This window comes from Geotrypetes seraphini, chromosome 3, assembly GCF_902459505.1.
Source record: "Geotrypetes seraphini chromosome 3, aGeoSer1.1, whole genome shotgun sequence".
Classification (NCBI taxonomy): domain Eukaryota; kingdom Metazoa; phylum Chordata; class Amphibia; order Gymnophiona; family Dermophiidae; genus Geotrypetes; species Geotrypetes seraphini.
Genome location: NC_047086.1, coordinates 96,528,792 through 96,553,699, shown reverse-complemented (window position 1 = coordinate 96,553,699; position 24,908 = coordinate 96,528,792). Strand labels below are relative to the sequence as shown.

The 24,908-nt window shown below is 41.3% G+C and overlaps 1 protein-coding gene across 1 annotated transcript in view; it reads left to right on the top strand.

Annotated features, from left to right (window-relative positions):
- NBAS (NBAS subunit of NRZ tethering complex) overlaps positions 1 to 24,908 on the top strand; it is an 852,905-nt gene that overhangs the window by 498,723 nt on the left and 329,274 nt on the right. The window contains exons 37-38 of the mRNA XM_033937554.1: positions 6,394 to 6,470; positions 13,620 to 13,757. Coding sequence (XP_033793445.1) covers positions 6,394 to 6,470; positions 13,620 to 13,757 — 215 coding nt within the window. The remainder of the gene's footprint in view (positions 1 to 6,393; positions 6,471 to 13,619; positions 13,758 to 24,908) is intronic.

Sequence of the window (24,908 nt, the reverse complement as noted above, 5' to 3'; positions counted from 1 at the left end):
GATGACCTCTTGTGGTCGAATGTCCTTTAAGAAAGAAGATATTGTCTTCCACCTCGATGCGGCCCGTGATATATTTAAACGTCTCAATCATGTCCCCCCTCTCTCTACGTTCCTCGAGCGAGTATAGCTGCAGTTTATTCAATCTTTCCTCATATGGGAGGTTCTTGAGTCCCGAGACCATCTTGGTGGTTATTCGTTGAACCGACTCGATTCTCCGCACATCTTTTTGATAATGTGGTCTCCAGAATTGGACACAATATTCAAGATGAGGTCTCACCATAGATCTGTACAGGGGCATTATGACTTCGGGCCTCTGGCTGACGAAACCTCTACGGATGCATCCCACCATTTGTTTAGCCTTGGATGCAGCTTTCTCCACCTGATTGGCAGTTTTCATGTCTTCACTAATGATCACTCCCAGCGCTGTATGTAGGCTGCCGACTCAGCGATCCACCTGGGTCTCCAACCAGCACCGAATGCGCTCCCATCAGGCTCTGCAGGCGCCTGAATGCTCTGCACCCTCACCACTGCTCCTCCCGGTCCAGGCAAGCTGTGCCGAAGTGCTCTAGAACGGGTGCGTTCGGGCCGCTCAAGACCTCAGCGCCGTCTTCCGTTCCACTGCCGGCCAGGAAGTAATGAGAGCGGACGCTGCTCGCGCCGCACGTGGAGGAAGCAGGCCGGCAGTCCGCCACTCAGCCTTCGCCCAGGGACCACCTAGACGCGCTCCGTTGGGAGGAATCTGGGATCCCGGTGAGTTCACCTGCTCAGGCTGGGGTGCAAAGCCTCCGCGTGTTGGAGGGATATCAGGGTGGCTAGCGGTGAAGAAGGAGCCTCTAGTTTAGGCTCCCATCTTCTTAGGTGACGTCACTTCCTCCCTAGATTTATATATATTTGACATGGATTTTAATCTATTGTTTTTGCCCTTGATGTGAGCCAATTTAAATAGTGTACACTCCACAGTGAGCCATGCTGGTTTCTTGTTCTTTTTTCTCTTGGAACCCTTGTTGATATGCAGTATATACAGATTCTGCGCCTCGGTGACTGTGTCCTTAAAAAGGGCGTATTTACAGTGCTTATCCTCTTCCTAATCTTCTTCCTCACCATGACTCTCATCCCTTCGTAGTTCCCTTTTCGGAAGTTCAATGCCATGGAAGTTGTTCCTGTGTCTAGGTTGAAGCGGATCATGTTGTGATCACTGTTTCCCAGCGTCCCTTCTACTTCTATATCTTGTGCCAGTCCTCGTAGCCCATTTAGAATTAAGTCCAGAACTGCATTTCCTCTCATTTTTTCCTTGACAAGTTGTTCCAGGAAGCAATCACCGTCTCTGTACTGCAGCTGGAGTTGCCTAGGCTCCAATCTAGCCCCAGATAATTGAAGTCGCCCATGATAACTGTGTTGCCTCCCTTGCATTCAAATTTAATCTCTTCCATCATCCTCCATCAGTCTCTTCGGACTGCCTGGAGGTCGTTAGTAGATGCCGATCTTCGTATCTGTTTATTTGTTCCCGGTATTTTGGCCCATAGAGACTCTACTTTATTGTTCATTTTCGGCGTGTTCTCTTTGGTAGACTCAATTCCTTCTTTTATGTATAGGGCAATACCCCTACCTTTTTGTCCTACTGTCTCTGCAGTATAACTTGTATCCTGGTAGCACAGTGTCCACGATGTCTCCATGATGCCAACGATGTCTAGATTATCTTTTTGTGCCATAGATTCCAATTCGCCCATTTTATTCCTTAGGCTCCTTGCGTTTGTGTACATACACTTAAGTTTGCGGCCAGTTACTTTCTTGCACTTCCTTCCTCCTTCTGCCTCAGACGCTTCCATCCTTTTCAACCCTTGGGATTTCTATCTTGCCTGTGATCCGGTGAGTCTTCTCTACATTAATGCTAAGGTGGCTAGAGTGATGATGAATATGTTAGGTATTTGTGGGTATGTATCTCTGTGCTGTAAAGTTTGTTCTATAATCTTAAAGGCCTCAACTTGGGGTATACAGTGTTCCCCTGTGAATTGTGGACCCAGTAATTTGCGATATGCTTCGACCACCTCTTCCTGTACTAAAGGCAGGCTACACCAATCAGGAGCTGCTCCTGATTGGTGTAGCCTGACTTTAGTAGCAGGAAGAGGTTGTCGGAGCATACCACAAATGATTGCCGGCGCCCCAGCCTTTTGCCATACAGTCGGAGCATATCGGGTATGATTTACTGCACATGCCCAGCTATCTCTCCTGCCTTTTTACAGACTCAAAACCGCATTTGCAGTTTTTCAAAATTTGTGGTTGTTCCTGGAATGGAATCCCCGCAAATTTCAGGGGAGTACTGTATTGATGCCCCTATATAAAACTTTGGTGAGACATCATTTATAGTATTATGTACAATTCTGGAGGTTGCACCTTCAAAAAGATATAAAAAGGATGGATTTGGTCTAGAGGAAGACTACTAAAATGATGCGTGGTCTTCGTCATAAGGCATATGGGGACAGACTTAAAGATCTCAATCTGTATACTTTGGAGGAGAGGCGGGAGAGGGAAGATATGATAGAGATGTTTAAATATCTACAGTACATGGCATAAATGCACATTATTCAAGTCTTTCATTTGAAAGGAAGTTCTGGAATGAGAGGGCATAAGATGAAGTTAAGAGGTGATAGTCTCCCCTCCTCCTACTCTCCTGTTCCCTGTTCCCCTTCCTCTAACTCCCCCTCCTCTGCCTTCCTCCCTTCCCATGTTCTCCTTGCTCCCCCTCCCCTACTCTCTCTCTACATCTTCTCACCTGTCTCCTCTTCGAATGCCTATAATTTTATTGTCCTGTAACTTTATTGTGAATGTCAATTGTAACCCATTCTGAACTCCCGGGAGAATGGGATAGAAATTTAAACAAACAAACAAATTAATAAGAAAATACTTTTTTATAGAAAGGATGATAGATGCATGGAATAGTCTCCTGGAAGAGGTGGTGGAAACAGAGACTATGTCTGAATTCAAGAAAGCGTGGGAGGCACGTGGGATCTCTTAGAGAGAGGGAGAGATAATGGTTACTGCAGATGGGCAGACTGGATGGGCCATTTGGCCTTTATCTGCCATCATGTTTCTATGTTCTATGTGACTATCTTCTAAATCTCCATCAGATTGTTCTAGTATAGAGATCATGCGCGAAGAATCTCGTACATATGATATGATTTTAGGAATAAAAGGACGTAAGGAAAAAATCAACAAAATCTGACAAAGGTTCTAAAATAGAGCCATTGCCCAAAATGATGAGTCTTCCTGGTGAATCTGTCAATGATTTGTATACTTTAGGGAGCACATAAATAGTGGGAATAATAGGATATTCAGTAGTCAGAAATAGTTTCTCTTTAATGGTTAAAAATACTGCTGCGTGTGCTGTTTTTATTAGTTCATTAATATTGTTCTGCAATGCCTTGGAGGTGTCAGTTTCAAGAGGTGCATAAAATTTTGTATCACTGACCTCTCTCAAGACTTCCCTAATGTATTTGTCTCTATCAAGGATCACTATGCCTCCCCCTTTATCTGCTGGCTAATTATGATATCTTGGTTTAATCACTTTAGCTTCATCATTTGTCAAATTGTTGTATGGATGCTTGCCTTTTTTATTTTCAAGGCTTTCAATATCTCTAAGCACACATTCATTAAAAGTGACTATAACTGCATCAATATTACCAGATGGCACTCATTTACCGGTATATTTTCTTTTAAGAACGGACAAATAAGACAAAGAAGTATTGTTATCATTATAAAGAAAAAAGTGACTGATTTGAAGTTTCCTTTTAAACTTAAAAAGATCTAGTCTTGTCTGAAAGGAATAATTTCTATTGGTTGATCAGTTTGTTTTGCAGTAAGTGTTGCTGATTGTTTGTTAATGGGAATCTCTTCTACCATGCCCTTTGGTTATAAAACATGTGACCCCTGCTCCTGCCCCTGCTCTATCCTCTGCTTCTGTAAGCAAATATCATGGGGGGTGGGGGTAATAAATTTGGTCTTCTGTGTGATCTTTCTTTAAATCTTTATGGTGTCCATGTCACTAGAGGGAATTGTTGGGCTAGTGACTACAATAGCACTTGATGTAGAGGGAATGGTCAGCGGAGATGCAAAATTCTCATCAGATCTGCTTCTAATCCGTTTTTTCCTGCGTTCGCAAGTCTTACTGGATTCCTTTGGTTTAACCAAATGAATTGATTTGTTCCTATATGTTCATAATAGTACGTGATGTTACCTGGATAAATGCTTTTATATTATAACTCATTTTTCTAGAAAAGTCAATTCAACAGTCTCTATATATATATATTAGGAGTTGCCTAATAATTAGAGCAGCAGACTGAGCACCAGGGGAGCCCAGTTCCAAATCCCACTAACAACTCCTTATGGTTTTGGGCAAGTCACTTAAGCCCTCATTGTCTCAGGTACAAATTTAGGGCTTCTTTTACTAAATCGTGGTAGAGCTTGTTACCATAGGTTGCCAAGATAAATGTTCATTCAATTCCTATGATATTGCCTGTCTGTTCGCCAAAGCCGCCGCTAGGGATCCCTCCTTTCTGCCTTCCACTCTCCTGTTGAAGCCGTTGCCGGGGATCCCTCCTTCCTGTGCTTCACCCTCCTGTCAAGCCACTGCTGGGGATCCCTCCTTCGCACTTGCTCCCTTCCACCGAAGCTGACCCAGAAGGATTCCCTCTGATGTCAGAGATAACATCAGAGGAAATCCTTCCAGGTCAGTATGTATGTGTAGGGGGGGTCTCAGTTACCTCCTTCTGCCTTCAGTGGCTCTCATTGCAGGGACGCGCAGGCAGTGGTTCACACGCTGCATTTAGCTGACCTGGAAAACTTCTCTACGACATCAGAGTTGATGTCAGAGGGAAGGCTTGTGAATCATCCACTTGCAGCATGTGAATCAATGCCTGCATGTCCCTGCAATGAGTGCCTCTGAAGGTAGAAGGAGCGAGTGCAGCTCGAGCAAGTAAGGGAGAGAGGGGACATGATCTGGGACAAAGCGAGAAAGGAGGGGAGAGGGAAAGAGCAAGATTTTGGGACAAAGGCTGGAAGGCAGGGGGGGCATGAACTTGGGACAGAGAAGGAAGGGAGGAGCATGAATATGGGACACAGAAGGGAGGTAGGAAGGGGGCACTAACTTGGGACATAGGAGGGAGGGAATATGGAGAATTATTGGATGTGAGTGAGAGGGAAAGAGATGGTGCACACGAGGAGAGGAAGAAAGAAGAAAATTGGGCATAGAGAGGTAGAGATGCATGGGGAATAGAAGAATGAGAGGGAGAAATGTTGGATATGATGGTGGAGAGGGAACAGAGGGACAGATTGAAGGGGATACAAGGGGGAAGAATGTTGAACATAATAATGGAGAGAAATGTGGCATTGTGTTGAAGAGGGGTGATAGAAGGAGAAATGGGCATGGGGCTGGTGGGCAGTGGTAAAAGTGCTGCACATGATCCAGGGGATGAGAGAGGGAGAAATGTTGGATGTGGCAGTAGCAGGGGTGGGAGAGATGCCTTGGATCTCTCAAGACAGATGGTAAGTGAGAGAGAAAGAGGGAGACATGTTACCAATAGGGGTGGAGGAGAGAGGAAGAAAAGTTGGACTCATGGAAAGACAGATAGAGATGTTGGTTGGGGAAGGGAATGAGGTCTGGAGGAGAGGAAGTGGTCAGGAGGCAGAAAGAAAGAAATATTAGATGCACAATCAGAAGGAAGTGCAACCAGAGACTCATGAAATCAGCAGACAACAAAGATAGGAAAAATTATTTTATTTTCAATTTAGTAATCAAAATGTGTCAGTTTTGAGAATTTATATCTGTTGTCTATATTTTACACTATATTTGTCTATTTTTCTATAGTTGTTACTGAGGTGGCATTGCATATTTTAAAGTTATCTACCTTTACCTCTTTGGAACAAAAAAGAATATAAATGATAATTAACATTTTTTGTGCGTATAGTGTGCTTTGTGGATTTTTAAAAAAAGTTTGTGGTTACCATTATGTATTAAGATTATATTGTGTGTATATGAAAAATGGATGGAAGAAATTACATTACAATTAGTACTATTATTATGGGGGTGGGGTTAGGGGCGGAGCCTGGGCAGAGGACTCGGCTGATATTTGTTAGACTTAGGAGGTACTTAGCTTGAAGAAGCTGAGAAACACTGACTTAGATGCTTATGTTGCCTTTGTAAAACAGGTGGGTTTTTTTTTTTTTTTTTTTCTAACTATGAAATGGGTGTCCTCATAAATTGGCCCAACTTTTCCTTGTTCATAAATTAATGTGCCTGGAATGCTTCAAGTCAATGTTTATGGATTAGGAAAGGTTTTATAATTCATAATTTTATAGCTGGAAAATTGGAATCACTTATGTTTATTTTCTGTATTTCAGTTCTGTTACAACTGAGCAATAATGCTTTACTAAAAGACCTGACTTTGTCCCTTGCCTATCTACTTGCACTGCCACAGGTAAATACTGAATAATATGCTGTTAATATATTCAAAGTACTGATAAATGTATGTCACCTGTAATTCTTCAAGATGAATTATACTTTGCTTTCACATTTTTAAAACTTTATTTAAACTCTACCTCTCCTGCCTATGCAGTGACAGGCCCAGTTTGCCTTTTGCCTGTTCCCTGAGTCTGGTTAATATGAATCATTGCTGTGTGATGCCTGAGGCTTCCTCACTCTCTTGTGCTTTAAATCCTGTCTTTTTTGGCATCCTCTTCCCCATCAAAGCCAGGTAGAAACATAGAAACTGACAACAGATAAAGATCTCCAGATTCATAATGCCAGCTCATTTTCTCTAACTATTACAATACCACAGACTCTGCTAATATATTTCAGTTGATTCTCCCTATTATTAAAACACACAGCAATTTCAATGAATCATAATATATCAGTTTTCTAACATGTCAACATAAATAGCTAAATCACTTTTGCCTAGCCATCCATATTTAGCAATACAGAACTAGATTAAGACTTCCTGGTGCCCTAATCAATGAAAAGTTTTGCTGCACCCCTTCACGTATGAAGAAAGGCTAAATAAATTGCAGCTGTACTCACTTGAGGAATGAAGAGAGAGGGGGGACATGATTGAGACGTTCAAGTATGTTACGGGCCATATCGAGGTGGAAAATGATATCTTCTGTCCTATAGGTCCCTCGACCACCAGAGGGCATCCGCTGAAAATCAGGGGAGGGAAGTTTTGTGGTGATTCCAGAAAATACTTCTTCACAGAAAGGGTGGTTGATCATTGGAACAGTCTACCTCTGCAGGTGATTGAGGCCAGCAGCGTGTCAGATTTTAAGAGAAAATTGGATATTCACGTGGGATCTCTAAGGGAGTAAAGTCAGGGGGGTGGGTCATTAGAGTGGGCAGACTTGATGGGCTAAGGCCCTTTTCTGCCGTCATATTCTATGTTTCTTTGTTTCTACCCCTACTGGATGTTGGTCCTGAAAAATTTGGTGAATAAAAAAGGTAATTAATTAATCATAAAATAAATATTATTACAAATAAATATTTATTTTCTGAGAACATTATTTTTAGAATTATACGTTAGAATTTAAAAATAATCTTTCATCCTCTTCTTTGCTTTTATAAATTCTTAAATAAATTCATTATAATTAAGTTGCTTAACAATATCTCTTTCCATTCGCAATAGGGATAATGCACTGAGTACATTAAGGGCTCCTTTTACAAAGGTGCGCTAGCGTTTTTAGTGCATGCACCGGATTAGCGCGTGCTATAGCACGTGCTACCTGAAAAACTACTGCCTGCTCAAGAGGAGGCGGTAGCGGCTAGCGCACGCTATTCCGCACGTTAAGGCCCTAACACACATTTGTAAAAGGAGCCCTAAGGGTTTTTGAGTCTCTTTAGGGATACAAATATTATGCAGTTTCTAATGAAACGACAGATCTGTAAACTTCCAAACAGGAAAGGGGGGCGGGAGCACCCAGAGGAGTTTCAGGATCCTTCAAACAGGAAAGAAGCTTATTCCCAATCTAACCCACAGACTGAAACACAGAGATAAAACAGAAATATTCCCAGCTGTGAAATAGAAATATCAAAAGTGCAGGCAGAATTACTTGGCCAAGTTATTCAGCTATCGATAAAGAAATGGAAGCCGAAATGAAGAGGGAATGCAAAAACGGTAACACGATTATTATGGGGGACTTAACTATCCCGGGATAGATTGGAGTCTTGGAAGCTCAAAATGCACCAGAGAGACTGGATTCCTGGAGGCTATACAGGATTGCTTCATGGATCAACTTCTTAGAGAACCAACTAGAGAGAATGCCACTCTAGACCTAATCCTAAATGGGCTAGGGGGACCTGCGAAGGATGTGGAAATAGTGGGACCGTTGGGAAACAGCGATCACAATATGATCAAGTTCAAAGTTAAAGTAGGAATACCGAAGGGAAAAAAGAACCATAGTGACAACTTTTAATTTCAAGAAAGGAAACTTCAAAGCGATGAGAGTAATGATAAAGAAGAAACTCAGAAACACATCAAATAAATGGCAGACTGTAGAACAAGCCTGGTCTTTATTCAAGGACACGGTGATCGAGGTGCAAAATCAACATATCCCAAGATTCAGAAAAGGGTGCAACAAGAATTGAACAAAAGACCCGGCGTGAATAACTAAAGAAATGAAGAAAGCGATAGGTGATAAGAAGAATTAATTCAAGAAATGGAAACAAGGAAAAACTGAGGAGAACTGGAAAGAGCACAGGAAATATCAAAAAGAATGTCACTGTGTGGTCAGAAAAGCAAAAAAGGAATATGAAGAAAGGCTAGCCAAGGAAGCACAAAATTTCAAACTGTTCTTCAGATATGTTAAAGGGAAGCAGCCGGCTAGGAAAGAAGTGGGGCTGCTGAATGATGGCGACAGGAAGGGAGTGGTGAAGGAGGAGAGAGAAGTGGCGGAAAGACTAAACATGTTCTTTTTGTCTGTATTTACAAAAGAGAACATATCCAACATACCGGAACCTGAGCAAAACTTCAAAGGTGGCCAAACAAATAAATTAACATCCATGGAAGTAAGCCTTGAAGACGTACGTAGGCAGTTAGAAAAATTAAAAACCGACAAATCACCGGGCCCGGACGGAATCCACCCTAGGGTACTGAAAGAACTAAAGGAGGAAATAGCGGAACTACTACAGCAAGTTTGCAATCTATCCATGAAAACAAGAGTGATCCCGGAGGATTGGAAGATAGCCAATGTTATACCCATCTATAAAAAGGGATCAAGAGGTGATCAAGGGAAGATCATGCCTAACTAACTTATTGCACTTCTTCGAAGGAATTAAGAAACGGATGGACAGAGGAGATCCCATAGACATCATATACCTAGATTTCCCAAAAAGCCTTTGACAAGGTGCCTCATGAACGTCTACTCTGGAAACTGAAGAACCATGGGGTGGACAGAGACGTACATAGATGGATCAGAAACTGGTTGGCTGGTAGGAAACAGAGGGTAGGAGTGAAGGGCCACTACTCGGACTGGAAGAGGGTCACGAGTGGTGTTCCGTCGGGCTCGGAGCTCAGGCCGTTGCTATTTAATATATTCATAAATGATCTAGAAACAGGAACAAAGTGTGAGATAATAAAATTTGCGGACAACACCAAACTATTTAGTGGAGCTCGGACTAAAGAGGACTGCAAAGAATTGCAAAGGGACTTGAACAAACTTGGGGAATGGGTGACGAGATGGCAAATGAAGTTCAACGTTGAGAAATGTAAAGTATTGCATGTGGGAAGCAGAAACCCGAGATACAACTATACGATGGGAGGGATGTTATTGAATGAGAGTACCCAAGAAAGGGACTTCGGGGTAATGGTGGACATGACAATGAAGCTGATGGCGCAGTGCGCAGCGACCGCTAAGAGAGCGAATAGAATGCTAGGTATAATCAAGAAGGGTATTACAACCAGGATGAAAGAAGTTATCCTGCCGTTGTATCGGGCGACGGTGTGTCCGCATCTGGAGTACTGCGTCCAATATTGGTTGCCGTACCTTAAGAAGGATATGGCGTTACTTGAGAGGGTTCAGAGGAGAGCGACACGTCTGATAAAAGGGATGGAAAACCTTTCATACGCTGAGAGATTGGAGAAACTGGGTCTCTTATCCCTGGAGAAGAGGAGACTTAGAGGGGACATGATAGAGACTTACAAGATCATGAAGGGCATTTTTTTGCTTCTGTATTTACCGAAGAAGATTTATACAGCATACCGGAACCCATCAGGCTATATGCTGGAAATGAAAATGGAAAGCTGACAGGATTGACAGTCAGTCTAGAGGAGGTGTGTAGCGTCCCGGTCAACATTGTCTGGATTTTCAGAATGTGTTTGACAAAGTTCCACATGAAGGACTACTTCGTAAAATTGCAAGTCATGGAATCGAGGGTGAAATACTCACATGGATTAAAAACTGGCTGGAGCATAGGAAACAGAGTGGGGGTAAATGGACAATACTCGAACTGGAAGAGAGTCAAGAGTGGTTTGCCGCAGGGCTCAGTGCTTGGACCTGTGCTCTTCAACATCTTTATAAACGATCTGGACATTGGTACGATGAGTGAGGTGATTAAATTTGCAGATAATACAAAGTTTTTCAGAGCAGTGAAGATGTAGGGGGATTGCGAAGATCTGCAACGTGGCATATTCAGGCTCGAGGAAAGGACATCAACATGGTAGATGAGGTTCAAAGTGGATTAGTGTAAAGTGATACATGTCGGTAACAAATATCTCATAAGAACATAAGAAACGCCTTCGCCGGATCAGACCGAGGTCCATCTAGTCCAGCGATCCGCACTCGCGGCGGCCCATTTAAGTACTCCTTTTTGGAGACCCAGATTTACCGTATCCCTCAATATGATATGCAAGAAGGTGTGCATCCATGCACGAATATAGGATGTCCGGGGCGGTACTTGGAAAGACCTCCCAGGAAAGAGTCTTGGGAGTTATGATCGACAAGTCGCTGCCGTCCACGCAATGTGTGGCGGCAGCGAAAAGGGTGAACAGAATGTTAGGAAAGATAAAGAAGGCGATCACGAACAGATCAGAGAAGGTTATCATGCCTCTGTACTGGGCCATGATGCGCCCTCACATGGAGTACTGCGTCCAGCACTGGTCGCTGTTCATGAAGAAGGACACAGTACTACTCGAAAGGGTCCAGAGAAGAGTGATTAAGATGGTTAAGGGGCTGGAGGAGTTGCCGTACAGCAAAAGATTAGAGAAACTGGGCCTCTTCTCCCTCGAACAGAGGAGATTGAGAGAACATGATTGAAATATTCAAGGTACTGAAGGGAATAGACTTAGTAGATAAGGACATGTTGTTCACCCTCTCCAAGGTAGGGAGAACAAGAGGGCACTCTCTAAAATTGAAAGGGGATAGATTATGTACGAACATAAGGAAGTTTTTCTTCACCCAGAGAGTGGTAGAAAACTGGAATGCTCTTCCGGAGTCTGTCATAGGGGAAAACACCCTCCAGGGATTCAAGACAAAGTTAGACAAGTTCCTGCTGAACCAGAACATACGCAGGTAGGGCTAGTCTCAGTTAGGGTGCTGATCTTTGACCAGAGGGCTGCCGCATAAGCGGACTGCTGGGCACGATGGACCACTGGTCTGACCCAGCAGCAACAATTCTTATGTTCTTAAAGGAATAAAAACTATGGCCAATTTTTATCGATCAATTTCTTTTTTATTCGTAGAAGTTTGGAATGACCTTCCTTCTATTATTAGAGTTCTCTCAAAATCTGCTTTTCCATGTCTTGCCTTCCCCCTTCCTGTCTCTCTCTCCTCTCCCCATTTGCATGGTCTGACGTTTCTCTCCTTCCCTCTTTCCCCCCAGTGGTCCAGCATCTCTCTTCTTTCCTCCCAGTAGTCCGACATCTCTTGGGATTTAGCTAGGTACTTGGGACCTGGGTTGGTCACTGTTAGAAACAGGATACTGGGCTTGATGGACCTTTGGTCTGTCCCAATAAAGCATTTCTTATGTTTTTATGTTCTCTCATCTATCCACGTTTCGTAAAGTACTAATGACATATTTATTTCAGAAATTTACTAATGATCCTTCTTTTTCAAATAATCAATCATAAAAGATAAAATTCTGGCCTAAAAGATATATAGTTTATGTTCTAATCTTCTGTATAAGTTTATTAATATTTTGTTAACTGAGTCGAGCCCTCTGGTTGGGATGAATCAGTATAAAAAGATCAAAGATTAGATTAGATTAATTTAGTGGTAAAAAACTAAATAGGCCCCGTGAGAGCTCTCCTGAATACATACTCTCACATGCCTTGCTAAGCAGCGTATCCCTTTAGGTGCATTTTATCAATATAGCATTATATAAAGTAGCATTTGTAGCTGAATGTTTTACCAGACATTTTAGACTTTGGCCTTTATTCCTGATTACTTTTCACTTGGGCTCAGGTGCCCCAACAGTGAAGCCGATGCTGGACGGACTTATATACTCTGAGCAAGTATATTTGAAGATGGATCAGGATAAGTTGGAGTTAGCTTAGATGGTGACTCCAGCTGTGGAGCAGTGTGGCTGATGCCAGGAGGACTTTACAGCCTGAGTCCCAAATGTGGCAATATGGAACAGGAGCAGGAATGCATATTTTTACCACATTCATATAGTCAGAGTACAGGTCTTGCCTATTTCAGGGGAGAGGGGAAAAACATCTTATATAGAAACTTATCAAATAAGATGGAATTTAGCAAGTAAAAGAAATAATTACTGGATTGATGGTTTACCATGGCCTCAAACATGAATGTGACTGTTGGGCAGACTGGATGGACCACACAGGTCTTTATCTGCTGTCATTTACTGTGTTACTATGTAAATAGCATAATACAGTATCTTCTTAAATTTTTCTATTGATATATGTTTCTAATCCATTTGTGAATGCCTAATCCACTATTTCTATGAATTAAGTAGGTTATACTTTATTTTTACATTATCTACTTGTACAGACATTTTAATGCAAATAATGCAAATGAAAATCATTACCCTCAAAAAATATGTTCAGGAAACTGGTGTTACTAAACAAATATAATTCCGGAAATACAGTGGTACCTCGGTTTATGAGTGCACCGGTTTGCGAGTGTTTTGCAAGGCGAGCAAAACATTTGCAAAATTGGTGCCTCGGAAACCGAGTGCGCCTCGATTTGCGAGCACCCTCCCCCCTGCAATCCGGCACCCCCCGCTGCCATCGGGCACCCCTCCGCCGCAACCTGAAGTCCCCCAGAGCCCTCTTCTTACTTTAATGTAGCACCGGCATGGGGGGGGTGCCGGATCGCGGGGGGCAGGGTGTCGGATCACGGGGCCTTCGGGGGGAGCAATGCTGGTTCTCGTGGGGGGGGGGGAGCAGCGCTGCTGGCCTCTGTGGGGGGGTGAGAACGTATCAAAGCGAGTTTCCATTGTTTCCTATGGGGAAACTCGCTTTGATAAATGAGCATTTTGGATTACGAGCATGCTCCTGGAACGGATTATGCTCGTAATCCAAGGTACCACTGTACTGTACTTTTGAGAAACTTGAAACTTGAAAATTATAAATGTTTTTCATTACAATCATGTGAGTTGTCCTCTCTCTCTCGCTTTCTCTTAGGTTGTAGATGCCAACAAGTACTTTGAGAAGCAATCACATTCAGCTTCATCACTCCAGCTGGCAGCTTATTACTACAGCCTGCAGATCTATGCTCATTTGGCACCATGTTTCAAGGACAAATGCCATCCTCTCTACAGGGTTAGTTCTCAGTACTTGCTTTATTCATCAGCATACAATACAGTGCATGTTGCAAACAGGTCAGGTATAAGTTGACTCTGTTTACAGGATATATAAGAGTTTCTGTCTGGCATTTATGCCAAGCTGTAATATATGATGGTTTAAAAATACCATAAAAAGAACTTAATGAAATGTTAATTTTGTAAATTTAGCCTTTGTACTAGGTATCAAATCCATATAACTTGCAAATTACAAAGCAAAACCTCACTGTTCACTGGTAAAGAATTTGAAAATGGTATCTGTATGAGTGTTACCTCTATACATTGCATATGCCAGAAGAGAGAGCATGCATTATAAAATTATTTGATTTTTTTTTCTATTCTTTGATAGCTTAAGTTTTCTAATCTAATCTAAGACTTGGCTTTATATACCAAGAAAGCTTCTAAGAAAGCTTGACTCGGTTTACAATAAATTAACTTAACAGATAGAAACCATAAATAATAGAGGCTGAATTTCAGAAAAATTAATTTTCAAAATGTTTAACAAACAAAGTGTTTTTTAAAGATTTACAAAAAAATTGAAGTGAACCAGAACTCCTTAAAAGAAGCGGAAGATCATTCCAAAGTTGAGAAAACTTAAAAATCAAAAATTGACTAAAAATCTTGACTCCTTTAATCCCTTTTCTCTAAGGAAGAGATAGTTTAAATTGTTGGTTGCCTCTAGCGAAAGAGAATCTCTATATACATTCCAAGATAAAGGAATAAGAGCGGTAAAGATACCATATAGAATTTTAAAAACAACACAAGCACATTTAAATTGAACTCTAAAATAAACTGAGAGCTTATGACTCTGAAGTAACAGAGTCATAAGATCAAATTTATGTTTACCAAAGATCAATTTCGCAGCAGTATTCTGAATTAGTTGCAATGTGTAAAGGCAGGTTTTTGTGATACTGAGATAGATAGCATTGCAATAATCAAGGCGAGATAATATAATTGACTGAACTAAAATAGAAAAATGACGATGATGAAAGAGATGTCTAACCTTCCTCAACATGTGCAGATTAAAAAAGCATTTCTTGACCACAGAGTTAATTTGATCCTTAAAAGAGAGAGAGGAGTCGAAAAGGACTCCCAAAATCTTAGCAGAAAACTCAATTTGTTTCCAACGTATCCAAAATCTTAAATATGAATACAACACTTTGGTTTCATGTACAGCCCGACGTGATATCTTCATCTCCACTTCTGGTCACTACATGGGAGATAACTTTATGGGTCGGCCTTTAGCTAGATACCTTAAAACCAAATCTAAAAGACTACATATCACAACTATTCAAGATCCATCAGGTCATTTAGTCAAAACCAGATCCTTAATTTCCTCTCAATTTGAAAACTTTTATGCTTCTCTATACCAATCCGAATTAGCTGCTTCTGAATCAGATATAGATTCCTTTCTTACCTCCTTAACTCATCCGATCATATCAGACTCTGTTAAATTGGAACTAGATTCCCCTATAACTTTATCAGAAATTGAAACTGCCATATCTTGGGGGGGCGCTAGAGAGCCCAAACAAGATGGAGGCTTGAGTCGCGAGCTCCCGCCACCAACTCTGCTATTTCAGGCATATCACTAACTACATCTCCAAAATATACGAAAATTTTGAGCTAAAACGATGCCTCTCTCCAAGCAAGGCAAGATCGAGGCTGCCTTTGCGGGCACTTCAGGCGCCAAGCGTCAGAAGCAAGATCCCCCGACACCCACGAAGAGCGAGTCGGGCAGGCCACGTGTGGATCCCGAGCAAACCATCTCCGATCAACTACAGCAGATCTCGAACATGATGTCGGAGAGTAAAGACGATATCAAAGACATTAAATACGAGATAATGAATTTGACTGAAAAGATTTCAGCGATGGATGCCAAAATGATAACACTTGAACGGAAAACTTTACTTATTGACGAAGTAGCTACCAACCAAAAAATGGATCGGAGAGCCATACGTGCCCTAGAAATGCAACTTGAGGATCAGGGCAATCGAGGGCGTCGTCAGAACCTCCGTATCAGCGGCCTAAATGAAGGCATCGAAGGAAATGACGCATGTAAATTTTTCGAAGAATGGCTCCCCAAGGTGCTATCACTCACGTTTACCAGGCCTCTAGAGGTGGAGAGAGCCCACAGGGTACCAACGAAATCCCACCACGCTTCTCAGAAGTCGAGACCGATCGTGATGAAGCTGCTCCGCTTCCCCCACGTGGCGGCGATCCTGGAAAAGATGCGCACACTACATAAAATCGAGTGGCAGGGTCAAACCATTTACATCTCAGCAGATTTCACCAAAACCACGGCTGATAAGCGGCGCAGATTTCTCGCGCTACGTCCTCGACTGCGGGCGCTGGAAGCTCGTTTTGGTCTCCTCTCCCCGGCTCGCTTCAAGATCACCTATCAAAATAAAACCAAAACCTATACCGAGCCGGATGAGGTGGAGAACTTTCTCAAGGAACAAGAAGCTTTACTTCCCATGGAAACGTGACTTTCTATCTTTAATTATTCCTCTGTCGAGGTTTACCTTACTAATGAACTATAATATCAGTTATGTGTGATATGTTTATTACGATACATTTTCTGTATTTTCAACAAGATCTTTAAGCGGGGTTGGTGGGGGAGTGAGACGATTCGAGACCTCCATGTTGTGGTGTCTCCTCCCCTCCGCAGGCCCTTGGGGCGCCGTTTGGGCGGGTTGATTGCAAGGCTTTTGTCTTGCGGGACGGGGGGAGTTTGGATGACTGTTGGGAGGGCGGGTGGGTGTATGTTTGTGTGTGTGTGTGAGTTTAATTTCTTTTTTTCTTTTATGCAGAACATTGCACTTATAATATGGATTTATACAGGCAGTACAGGATGTGATTCATGCATGCGATGCTTCCTGCTTTAGAGCCCAACACTCTCCTTCCAGTTTTCTGATGGCTATATGTAATGTGTTATCTTTAAATATTAAGGGGTTAAATCATCCTATAAAACGAAAACGTACACTTCTGTATTGTAAACATCATTCAGCCCAAATCGTATTCCTACAAGAAACTAAATTGAATTCCATAGAATCTGCTAAATTGAAACGAGACTGGGTATCTCAGTGCTTCTTTTCTCCCGCAGTGGCTTCTAAGGGAGGGGTAGCTATATTATTTTCCAAGGCATTAAAATATTCTGTTCTACACTCTTCTCATGACTCAGAGGGTCGTTGGGTTACTGTCACACTGGAAATTAATACCACCCGCTATACCTTCATTGCAGTATATGGTCCAAATGTCCCCAACACTGAATTTTTTAGGTCACTAGTTAGGGAAATGGCCTCTATATCTACTGACTACTTCATATTAGGGGGGGATTGGAATCTAGTCTTAGATGCCCATCTAGACCGCAGATCTCAATCAACTTACCGCTCTCCCCCAACGCTACCACTGCTATCTCACATTATTAAATCATACAAGCTTGTGGATATCTGGCGTCTGTACCACCCAACAGGACTTGAGTACACTTTTTGGTCCACACCTCATGCTTCAGCCATGAGATTGGACTATATTCTATTATCTCAATCACTCCTACCATCTGTACGCTCCACTTCTATTCTCTCCTGCCCTCTTTCTGACCATTCAGCTGTCTTACTCTCTTTCTCACTCTCTACTCCACCGTCTCCCACTCCTACCTGGCGTCTCAATGTTGCTCTACTGGCAGATAAAGAATTTATCAGCCAGGTGGAAGCTTGGATGTCGGAATACTTTACACATAATGATACTCAGGAATTAACATTTCAAATCATCTGGGATGCTTATAAGGCATACTTGCGAGGTAGAATCATAGCTTATTCGGCTCATTTGAATAAACAAAGAAAGCGAGAACTCAGTGATCTAGATACTCAAATAAAATCACTAGAAACTAATTATCATATGACTCCATCCGCTCCTCAGTTGACACTGATACGTAAATTCAAATTTCAGTATAATTCCATTCTTTCTGAACGAGCCGGGGTTTTACTACTACAAGAAGGGGCTCTTTATTATGAACACCGTAACAAAGCTGGAACATTATTAGCCAATTACCTCAAACATAAGAAGAGAGCTGGGCACATTAAAGTTCTCAAAGTGGCTGACTCTCTTATTACGGATCCTAAAGAGATAACTAATCACTTTAAATCCTTCTATGAACATTTATATTCCTCGGGAGTAGATCCATCTGTATCAGATTTTGAAGATTTCCTCAAGGACCTGACCCCTCCTGAATTGCCATCTAAATTGATAGAAACTCTTAACCTATTTCTAAGATAGAAATAGGCGCAGCAATTGATGGTTTGAGATCCGGCAAGGCTCCAGGAGGTGATGGGTTATCACTAGGCTTTTATAAGGTTTTTCGAAAGCTAATTCTTCCCAAACTGTTTACACTGTACTCAGATTTCTTGACTACGGGTACGGGAGGAGGTACCTTTGTAGAAGCAGATATAGTAGTATTCCCTAAGCCTGGCCGTGACCCCATGCTTTTGAAAAATTATAGACCTATCTCATTACTCAATTATGATTGTAAAATCTATGCCAAACTTCTTGCAGATAGACTTGCTACAGCTTTACCTTTACTTATACATCCTACTCAATGTGGTTTTGTGAAAGGCCGACTGACTGCAGATAATTCTAGAGTTTTTTGCCATATCCTGCAGGCTGCTCAAAATATTTCCGCTCCTACATGTGTGATGTCGTTGGACGCGGAAAAAGCATTTGACTATGTGGAGTGGAAATATCTATTCTATATTCTGGAATGGTACCAGTTGGGACGGGTTTTCACGGACATGGTACACGTATTATATGCTAATCCCAGGGCCAGATTGAATGTGGAGGGACATTTGTCTCCATATTTTTCCCTATTTAGGGGAACCAGACAGGGCTGCCCGTTATCCCCTCTCCTATTCAATCTGGCCCTGGAACCTTTACTGCGCAAACTTGACCTAGATCCTGATATCACGGGTATAATGGTGGGTCCGACTGAAGTACGTTTATCGGCTTTTGCCGATGATGTGCTCCTATATGTTTCTAAACCAGATGTTTCTATCCCGGCAATCCTCAATCTTCTTTCCAGATTTGGACGACTTTCTGGCTACTCCATTAACTGGGACAAGACTGAGGTATTACCTTTAAATGTTTCTTGCACAAAAGATATGATTGTACCATATGGCCTTACGTGGTGTTCCACGACCATTAAATATCTAGGAATACAGTTTTGCAGCACCTGGCAGGACACGGTGGCCCATAACATTCAACTATTACTCTCTAAATTACGAGCATTATGTCATCAATGGTCCCCTTTACACCTGACATGGTGGGGCAGACTGGAGACCATTCGAATGATGTTAAGTCCCCAAATTCTTTATGTGCTTCAAATGTTGCCCTTGCCTCTTCCTCATACCTTGTTCAAACAAATTGATAAGATTTTGATCAAATTCCTATGGTCAGGGAAACCATCCCGCATTGCATTATCTACCCTCAGGAAACCTTGGTCTCGGGGTGGAGTTAATTTTCCTCAATATAGCAGATATGCTATGGCGGTGCTGTTGCGAGGTGCCAGTCAGTGGTTTTTACCTCCTGATTGTATAACTTTACCTTACTGGGGTGTGCTGGAACGAACGTTGGTATTGCCATACTCCTTAACTGCTGTTTGTTGCTCCAAAACTGTTCCCAGCTTTAATAATTGGGTGGTGTTACATGCTACCCAACAGGCAATCCTTGGACTGGGCCGAACTCTACACCACCAGATCTTCTCTACTATACATTCTCCCATTTGGGGTAACCCTAATATTACTATAGGTTCCCGGATGGTGCATTGGCATTCCTGGATAAAAGCTGGTGTGTGGTGCGTGACAGATATTTTATATAATCATACCTTGATGACATTTGACAAATTAATGATGACTTATAACTTACCTCTCCATCAGTTGTATAGATATTACCAACTGTGTCATAGTTTGAAAGCGGCTTATGGCCACGCATTAGAACGCCTGAAGAGGGGATCTTCCCCTACATTTCTTTTGCTGTCATCCTGGAGTACTAAACCGCATTTGATATCTAGAATTTATGATGTTATACAGAGTGCAGACCCGGACGATCTTCTTCCAGTTCAAAAGCAGTGGACTCAAGAACTTCAATGCACTGTTTCTGAACGACAATGGTCTCAGGTATGGGCCCAATGCAACAAACCCTTACACTCTGCGTCTCTCAGACAATCCTTGTTTTTTGTTCTTCATAAATCGCTATGGACTCCTATTAAACAACAACGTGTTTCTCCATCCTCATCCAATAACTGCTGGCGATGCGAGACTCATTTGGGAACTTTCCAACATATGCTTTTCGACTGTCCCCTGGTTCACGCCTTTTGGACTGAGGTGGGGAACTTGGTAGGACAGATTCTATCATTTCCAATGTCTATATCATACTGCCAGGTAATTCTCCGTTCTGCCATACTGGAACCTCCACTCTCTCGATCACATTCTATTCTCCATGATATTCTCTTGGGGTTGGCCATAAAGACTGTGCTTCATCACTGGAAATGCAAGTCCCCAGTGCCCATAACCCAATGGTGGAATATGGTATTAATGTGCTACAAATATGAATTACGTTTAGCAGAACGTAGGGGTTCCCAAAGGACTTTTTATACTATATGGTCTCCGTTGCAAACTTACTGCGATAGTACCGCATGACATGCTGATCTTTTCCATGATATTATATACGATTACATTTATGTATACTGCACTGTTAATCTATCACTCATCGGATGCTTTGTTCTGTAGTTCACTTTTGTTATTATTCTTATTTTGATGTAATGATTTCTACTTTTTCAATAAAAAGATTTGACTTTAAAAAAAAAAGAAACTGCCATATCTTCTTTACCAGCTGGGAAAGCCCCTGGCCCAGACGGTTTTACTAATGAATTTTTTAAACAATTCCGAACCCTCCTAGCTCCTTACCTTCTTACATATTATGATTTCCTCCACTCCACTCCGAACAAACAATTCAATTTCACTGAGGCCACAATTGTAGTAATCCCCAAACCTGATAGAGACGCCACCTTGGTTAAAAACTTCTGCCCTATTTCTCTCCTTAACTTAGATTATAAGATAATGGCAAAACTACTTGCATTAAGACTTACCAAAGTAATCCCGTCTCTCATACATAAAGATCAAACAGGGTTCATTAAACAAAGATATTTAGGAGATAACCTGCGTCTCTTTCATCATATTAACGCTTATGCTAAAACAATGTCAGACCCCGTAATTGGTCTAGCTATTGACGCCGAAAAAGCATTTGACCGGATGGAGTGGTCTTTTCTTTTTCGTGTCCTGAAGTGGTATAACTTTGGCTCATTTTTCACGGATTGGATAGAAATGCTATATCGCCAACCCACAGCTCGTATTCTAATTAATAACTCTCTATCCAATAAATTTTCCCTTCACAGAGGTACACGACTAGGCTGCCCTCTCTCACCATTGTTATTTAATTTAGTGTTGGAGCCCTTCCTTTCAGCTATCCGACAATGCCCCTTAATCAAAGGCATTCCCTCCTCTAATAGAGACTTCAAATTAGCAGCTTATGCTGATGATGTTTTATTCTTTCTTAGGAACCCTCTAGTCTCTCTTCCTCACCTTATTCAAATTGTCACTCAAAATTCTCTCTTCTCTGGTTATTCTGTTAATTGGGAGAAATCCGAGATCTTCCCTCTGAACGATAATATTCTTCCCTCAGATCTAGCTCACTTTTCCTTCTCATGGTCGCATGAAGCTGTGAAATACTTGGGGATCTTAATACATAAAGATCCGGTATATGCTCAAGATCTTAATATATCCAAAGTCAAAAATATAGTACTAAATACTACATCTCGATGGTCTCCACTTTTTCTATCCTGGTGGGGTAGAATAACAGCCGTCAAAATGACTTTGGCCCCTCAAATCAATTACATTCTCTCTATGCTTCCTCTTCTATGCCGGAAGTCATTTTTTCAATGACTAAATAGGAAGCTATCTGAATTCATTTGGAACAAGAAAAAACCTCGAATTGCTCTCGCCAAGCTGAAAGCCTCTAAGATTAATGGTGGTCTTAATTTTCCGGATTTTTATCATTATTATATTGCTTCACTAGCTAAATATGGTGCTTACTGGCTCACTGACTCCCTATTCCAAGATCCTCCTGCCTGGTTTGAAATGGAGAGCTTTTTATGCATGCCTTTACACACCTCCTGCCTACTAACAGTGTCAATACCCAGACACTTGAGAAGGTACTCTTTGCTGAGTTCAACGCAACATGCTCTTCATCTTCTAGATAAATTGGCTGAGATCTCAGTTTATGATAGTCCACTTATGTCCCTTTGGAATAACTTTAAAATTCAAAACCATGGCAAATCCCTTTCATGGAAAAGATGGCAGCGGGCGGGTCTATGGTTTGCCCATCAATTGTCTACTCCAAATCTGTCTGTTCCTTTTGATATTATTTGCTCTACATATTCGCTGCCTCCTTCTGTTTATTCACAATGGCTCTCACTCACTGAAACACTGTCTTCTATGCATATATGTTTTGACTTCATGACTTCCACTCATACTATTCATCATTGGTCTATACTGTCTCTACTTAAAGGCAAGGCAATATCTCTTTTCTACAGTATTTTAAGAGATCATTCCTTCACTTTTACACCCCAGTCTATGAAACACTGGGAAACTATACTCACTATTCAGCTTTCTGACATTGATTGGGAACTTTTCTGGTCTTCAACAAATCGCCCACTTTTATCTTCTAGAGTCTCACAATCAATGTTCTTTATTATGTGGCATGCAGTATGGACTCCATTTCGCATGTGGAAAGCCAATTTAAAACAAGACTCTGTTTGCTGGAACTGTTTAAAAGATGTAGGAACTCTCGACCACATGCTTTTTCACTGTACACAGGTTCGATCCTTTTGGACTCGCATTTGGAGCACCATACAATCTATTACTAACTGCTCGGAAGAGATCTCTATGGACATTGTAATCCTTCGCTCTCAACATCCCTGCTTTGCACAATCAAATTGTCCTCCTAAACTCATTGATACCATGTTTGTGACTGCTCTCATGCACATTCTGAAAAACTGGAAATCATCTTCGTTATTAGATTATACTTTTTGGTGGAACTCTGTGTATGTACCATAGATTTGAATCATATGCATATGAGAAAAAAATTACATCCAGAACCCTCACGAACTTGAAGTTTAACAAATCACCTTGGTCATTCCTAGATACCTATGTACGTTCTGCTTCATAGACACTCCTGTCTTCCTTTTCTTTAATTTCCTTTTCTTTATTTTTCTTTCATCTTTCTCCCTTTTTTCTGTTGTTCTCCCTCACTTTCTTCTTATATTCTCTTCACATGCAGTTCTAATAGTAGGAACCTTTCTCACTGTTATGTTCCTCTATAGTTAAATATAGATTTATATGCTCTTTATACAGAAAGCTTTATTTTGACTTCATGTATTTGAACTGCTTCCTGTATTTTCTAAAAATACTCAATAAAAAACTATTGAACACAAGAAAACTCAATTTGTAAGGAGGATCCAGAAGCCAAAGCTACAGAAAGAGGAAGACAGTCCAATTTTGGGCCTAACCATAGTAATTTGGTTTTGGTTGTGTTAAGCTTCATCCAAATGGACTGAGCCCAAACTTGAAGATTTACTTTAGATGCTAAATCAGTAGTGTCCAGATCTATCTTTATCAGTATAAGAATATCATCCGCATAGGTGAATAAAGTTTCCCATGTTGACAGCTTAAAGATGTTAAGAGTGGTCATATAAAGATTAAATAAGATTGGAGAGAGTGGAGAACCCTGAGGAACCCCACAAGGGGGCTACCAAGAGTCAAAGATGTTACCTTCAAAGTTCACTGAGTAGGAACGATACAAAAGAAATTTAGAAAACCAATCCAAAACTACCTGATGGAGACCTATGTCAGAAAGTAACTGAAGAAGAATGTCATGATGGACTACATCAAACGCTGCTGATAGGTCAAACTGAAGTAGAATAGAACATTTATTTTGGAGACGGATTTGTTGAATTTTTGAAAGAAGGGAAATCAATAGGGTTTCAGTGCTAAAATTAGAACGAAACCCATGTTGAAAAGACTGAAGTAAGGAAAATTTCTCTAAATAATCAGTAATTTATTATTTTAACTATCACTTCAATTATATAGATTTGTTTTTCAGTATCATGCACCTGCTTTCTTCTTTAACTGATCTGTCATCCATGATCCTTATTTTCAACCACTGCTTCTTTCCTCAAGTTCACACTTTCAGAAAAGGAAATCTTATCCTATAACTATAACCAAAAGATTCACTATTAATTTCAGCTCTATTATAAAATATATTTTGATGATGATTTCTCTCTAGAAAAATTGTTAAAACTGCATAGAGAATATTTTTGTATCATAGTAGTACATTGCCAGATTTGAATTTAATCTTTGGGTTCAGATATTGTTTTGAAAATGTCAAAAAGAGAATGTAGTTCTGTCATGTCTTACTAATAGAATATGTGAAAGTAATCTTGGTAGAACACTAACAAAAATCTGTTCTAGTTTATTCTGTCTAGTGATCCTGAATGCTAAGATTATGCATCTGAAACCCACATGTTGCTCGTAGAATGTTGTCAATCATCTTTTGATTTCTGCCTCTTTTTCAGGGAGCTGCTCCTGCCCCCTCAGGTTTTTTTTATTTTTTTTTTTCTGAAAGTAAGTTACTCGGCAGTGTTTCTACTTGGCTCTGCGGTTTTATTATTTTCAGGTATTTTTTCTAAATGTTCAGTTGGAGGCTCAGGGCCTGATTCTCCAAAGTGCGTCCCGATTTTAGGCAGCTGTAGGCATCCTACAGCTGTCTAATCAGCCAATTGGGATGCACGTTTTTTAAAAAAATGCTCCCCAGGCAGGCCGCCTATATTGAAGGCACCTCCGGGAGCCTAGGGAGACCCGTAAGACGCCTAAGCTCGCCTAAGGGCCTTAGGCGGACCTTTGGCGAACCTAGGTGGCCCTACGCGTCTCCCTAGTAGAGGAAGAGATGCTTAAAATGTAGGCCAGCAAAATGCTGGTCTACATTGTAAGTAGACGCGGCCGCTATACTTATGGCAGCAAGGGATCTC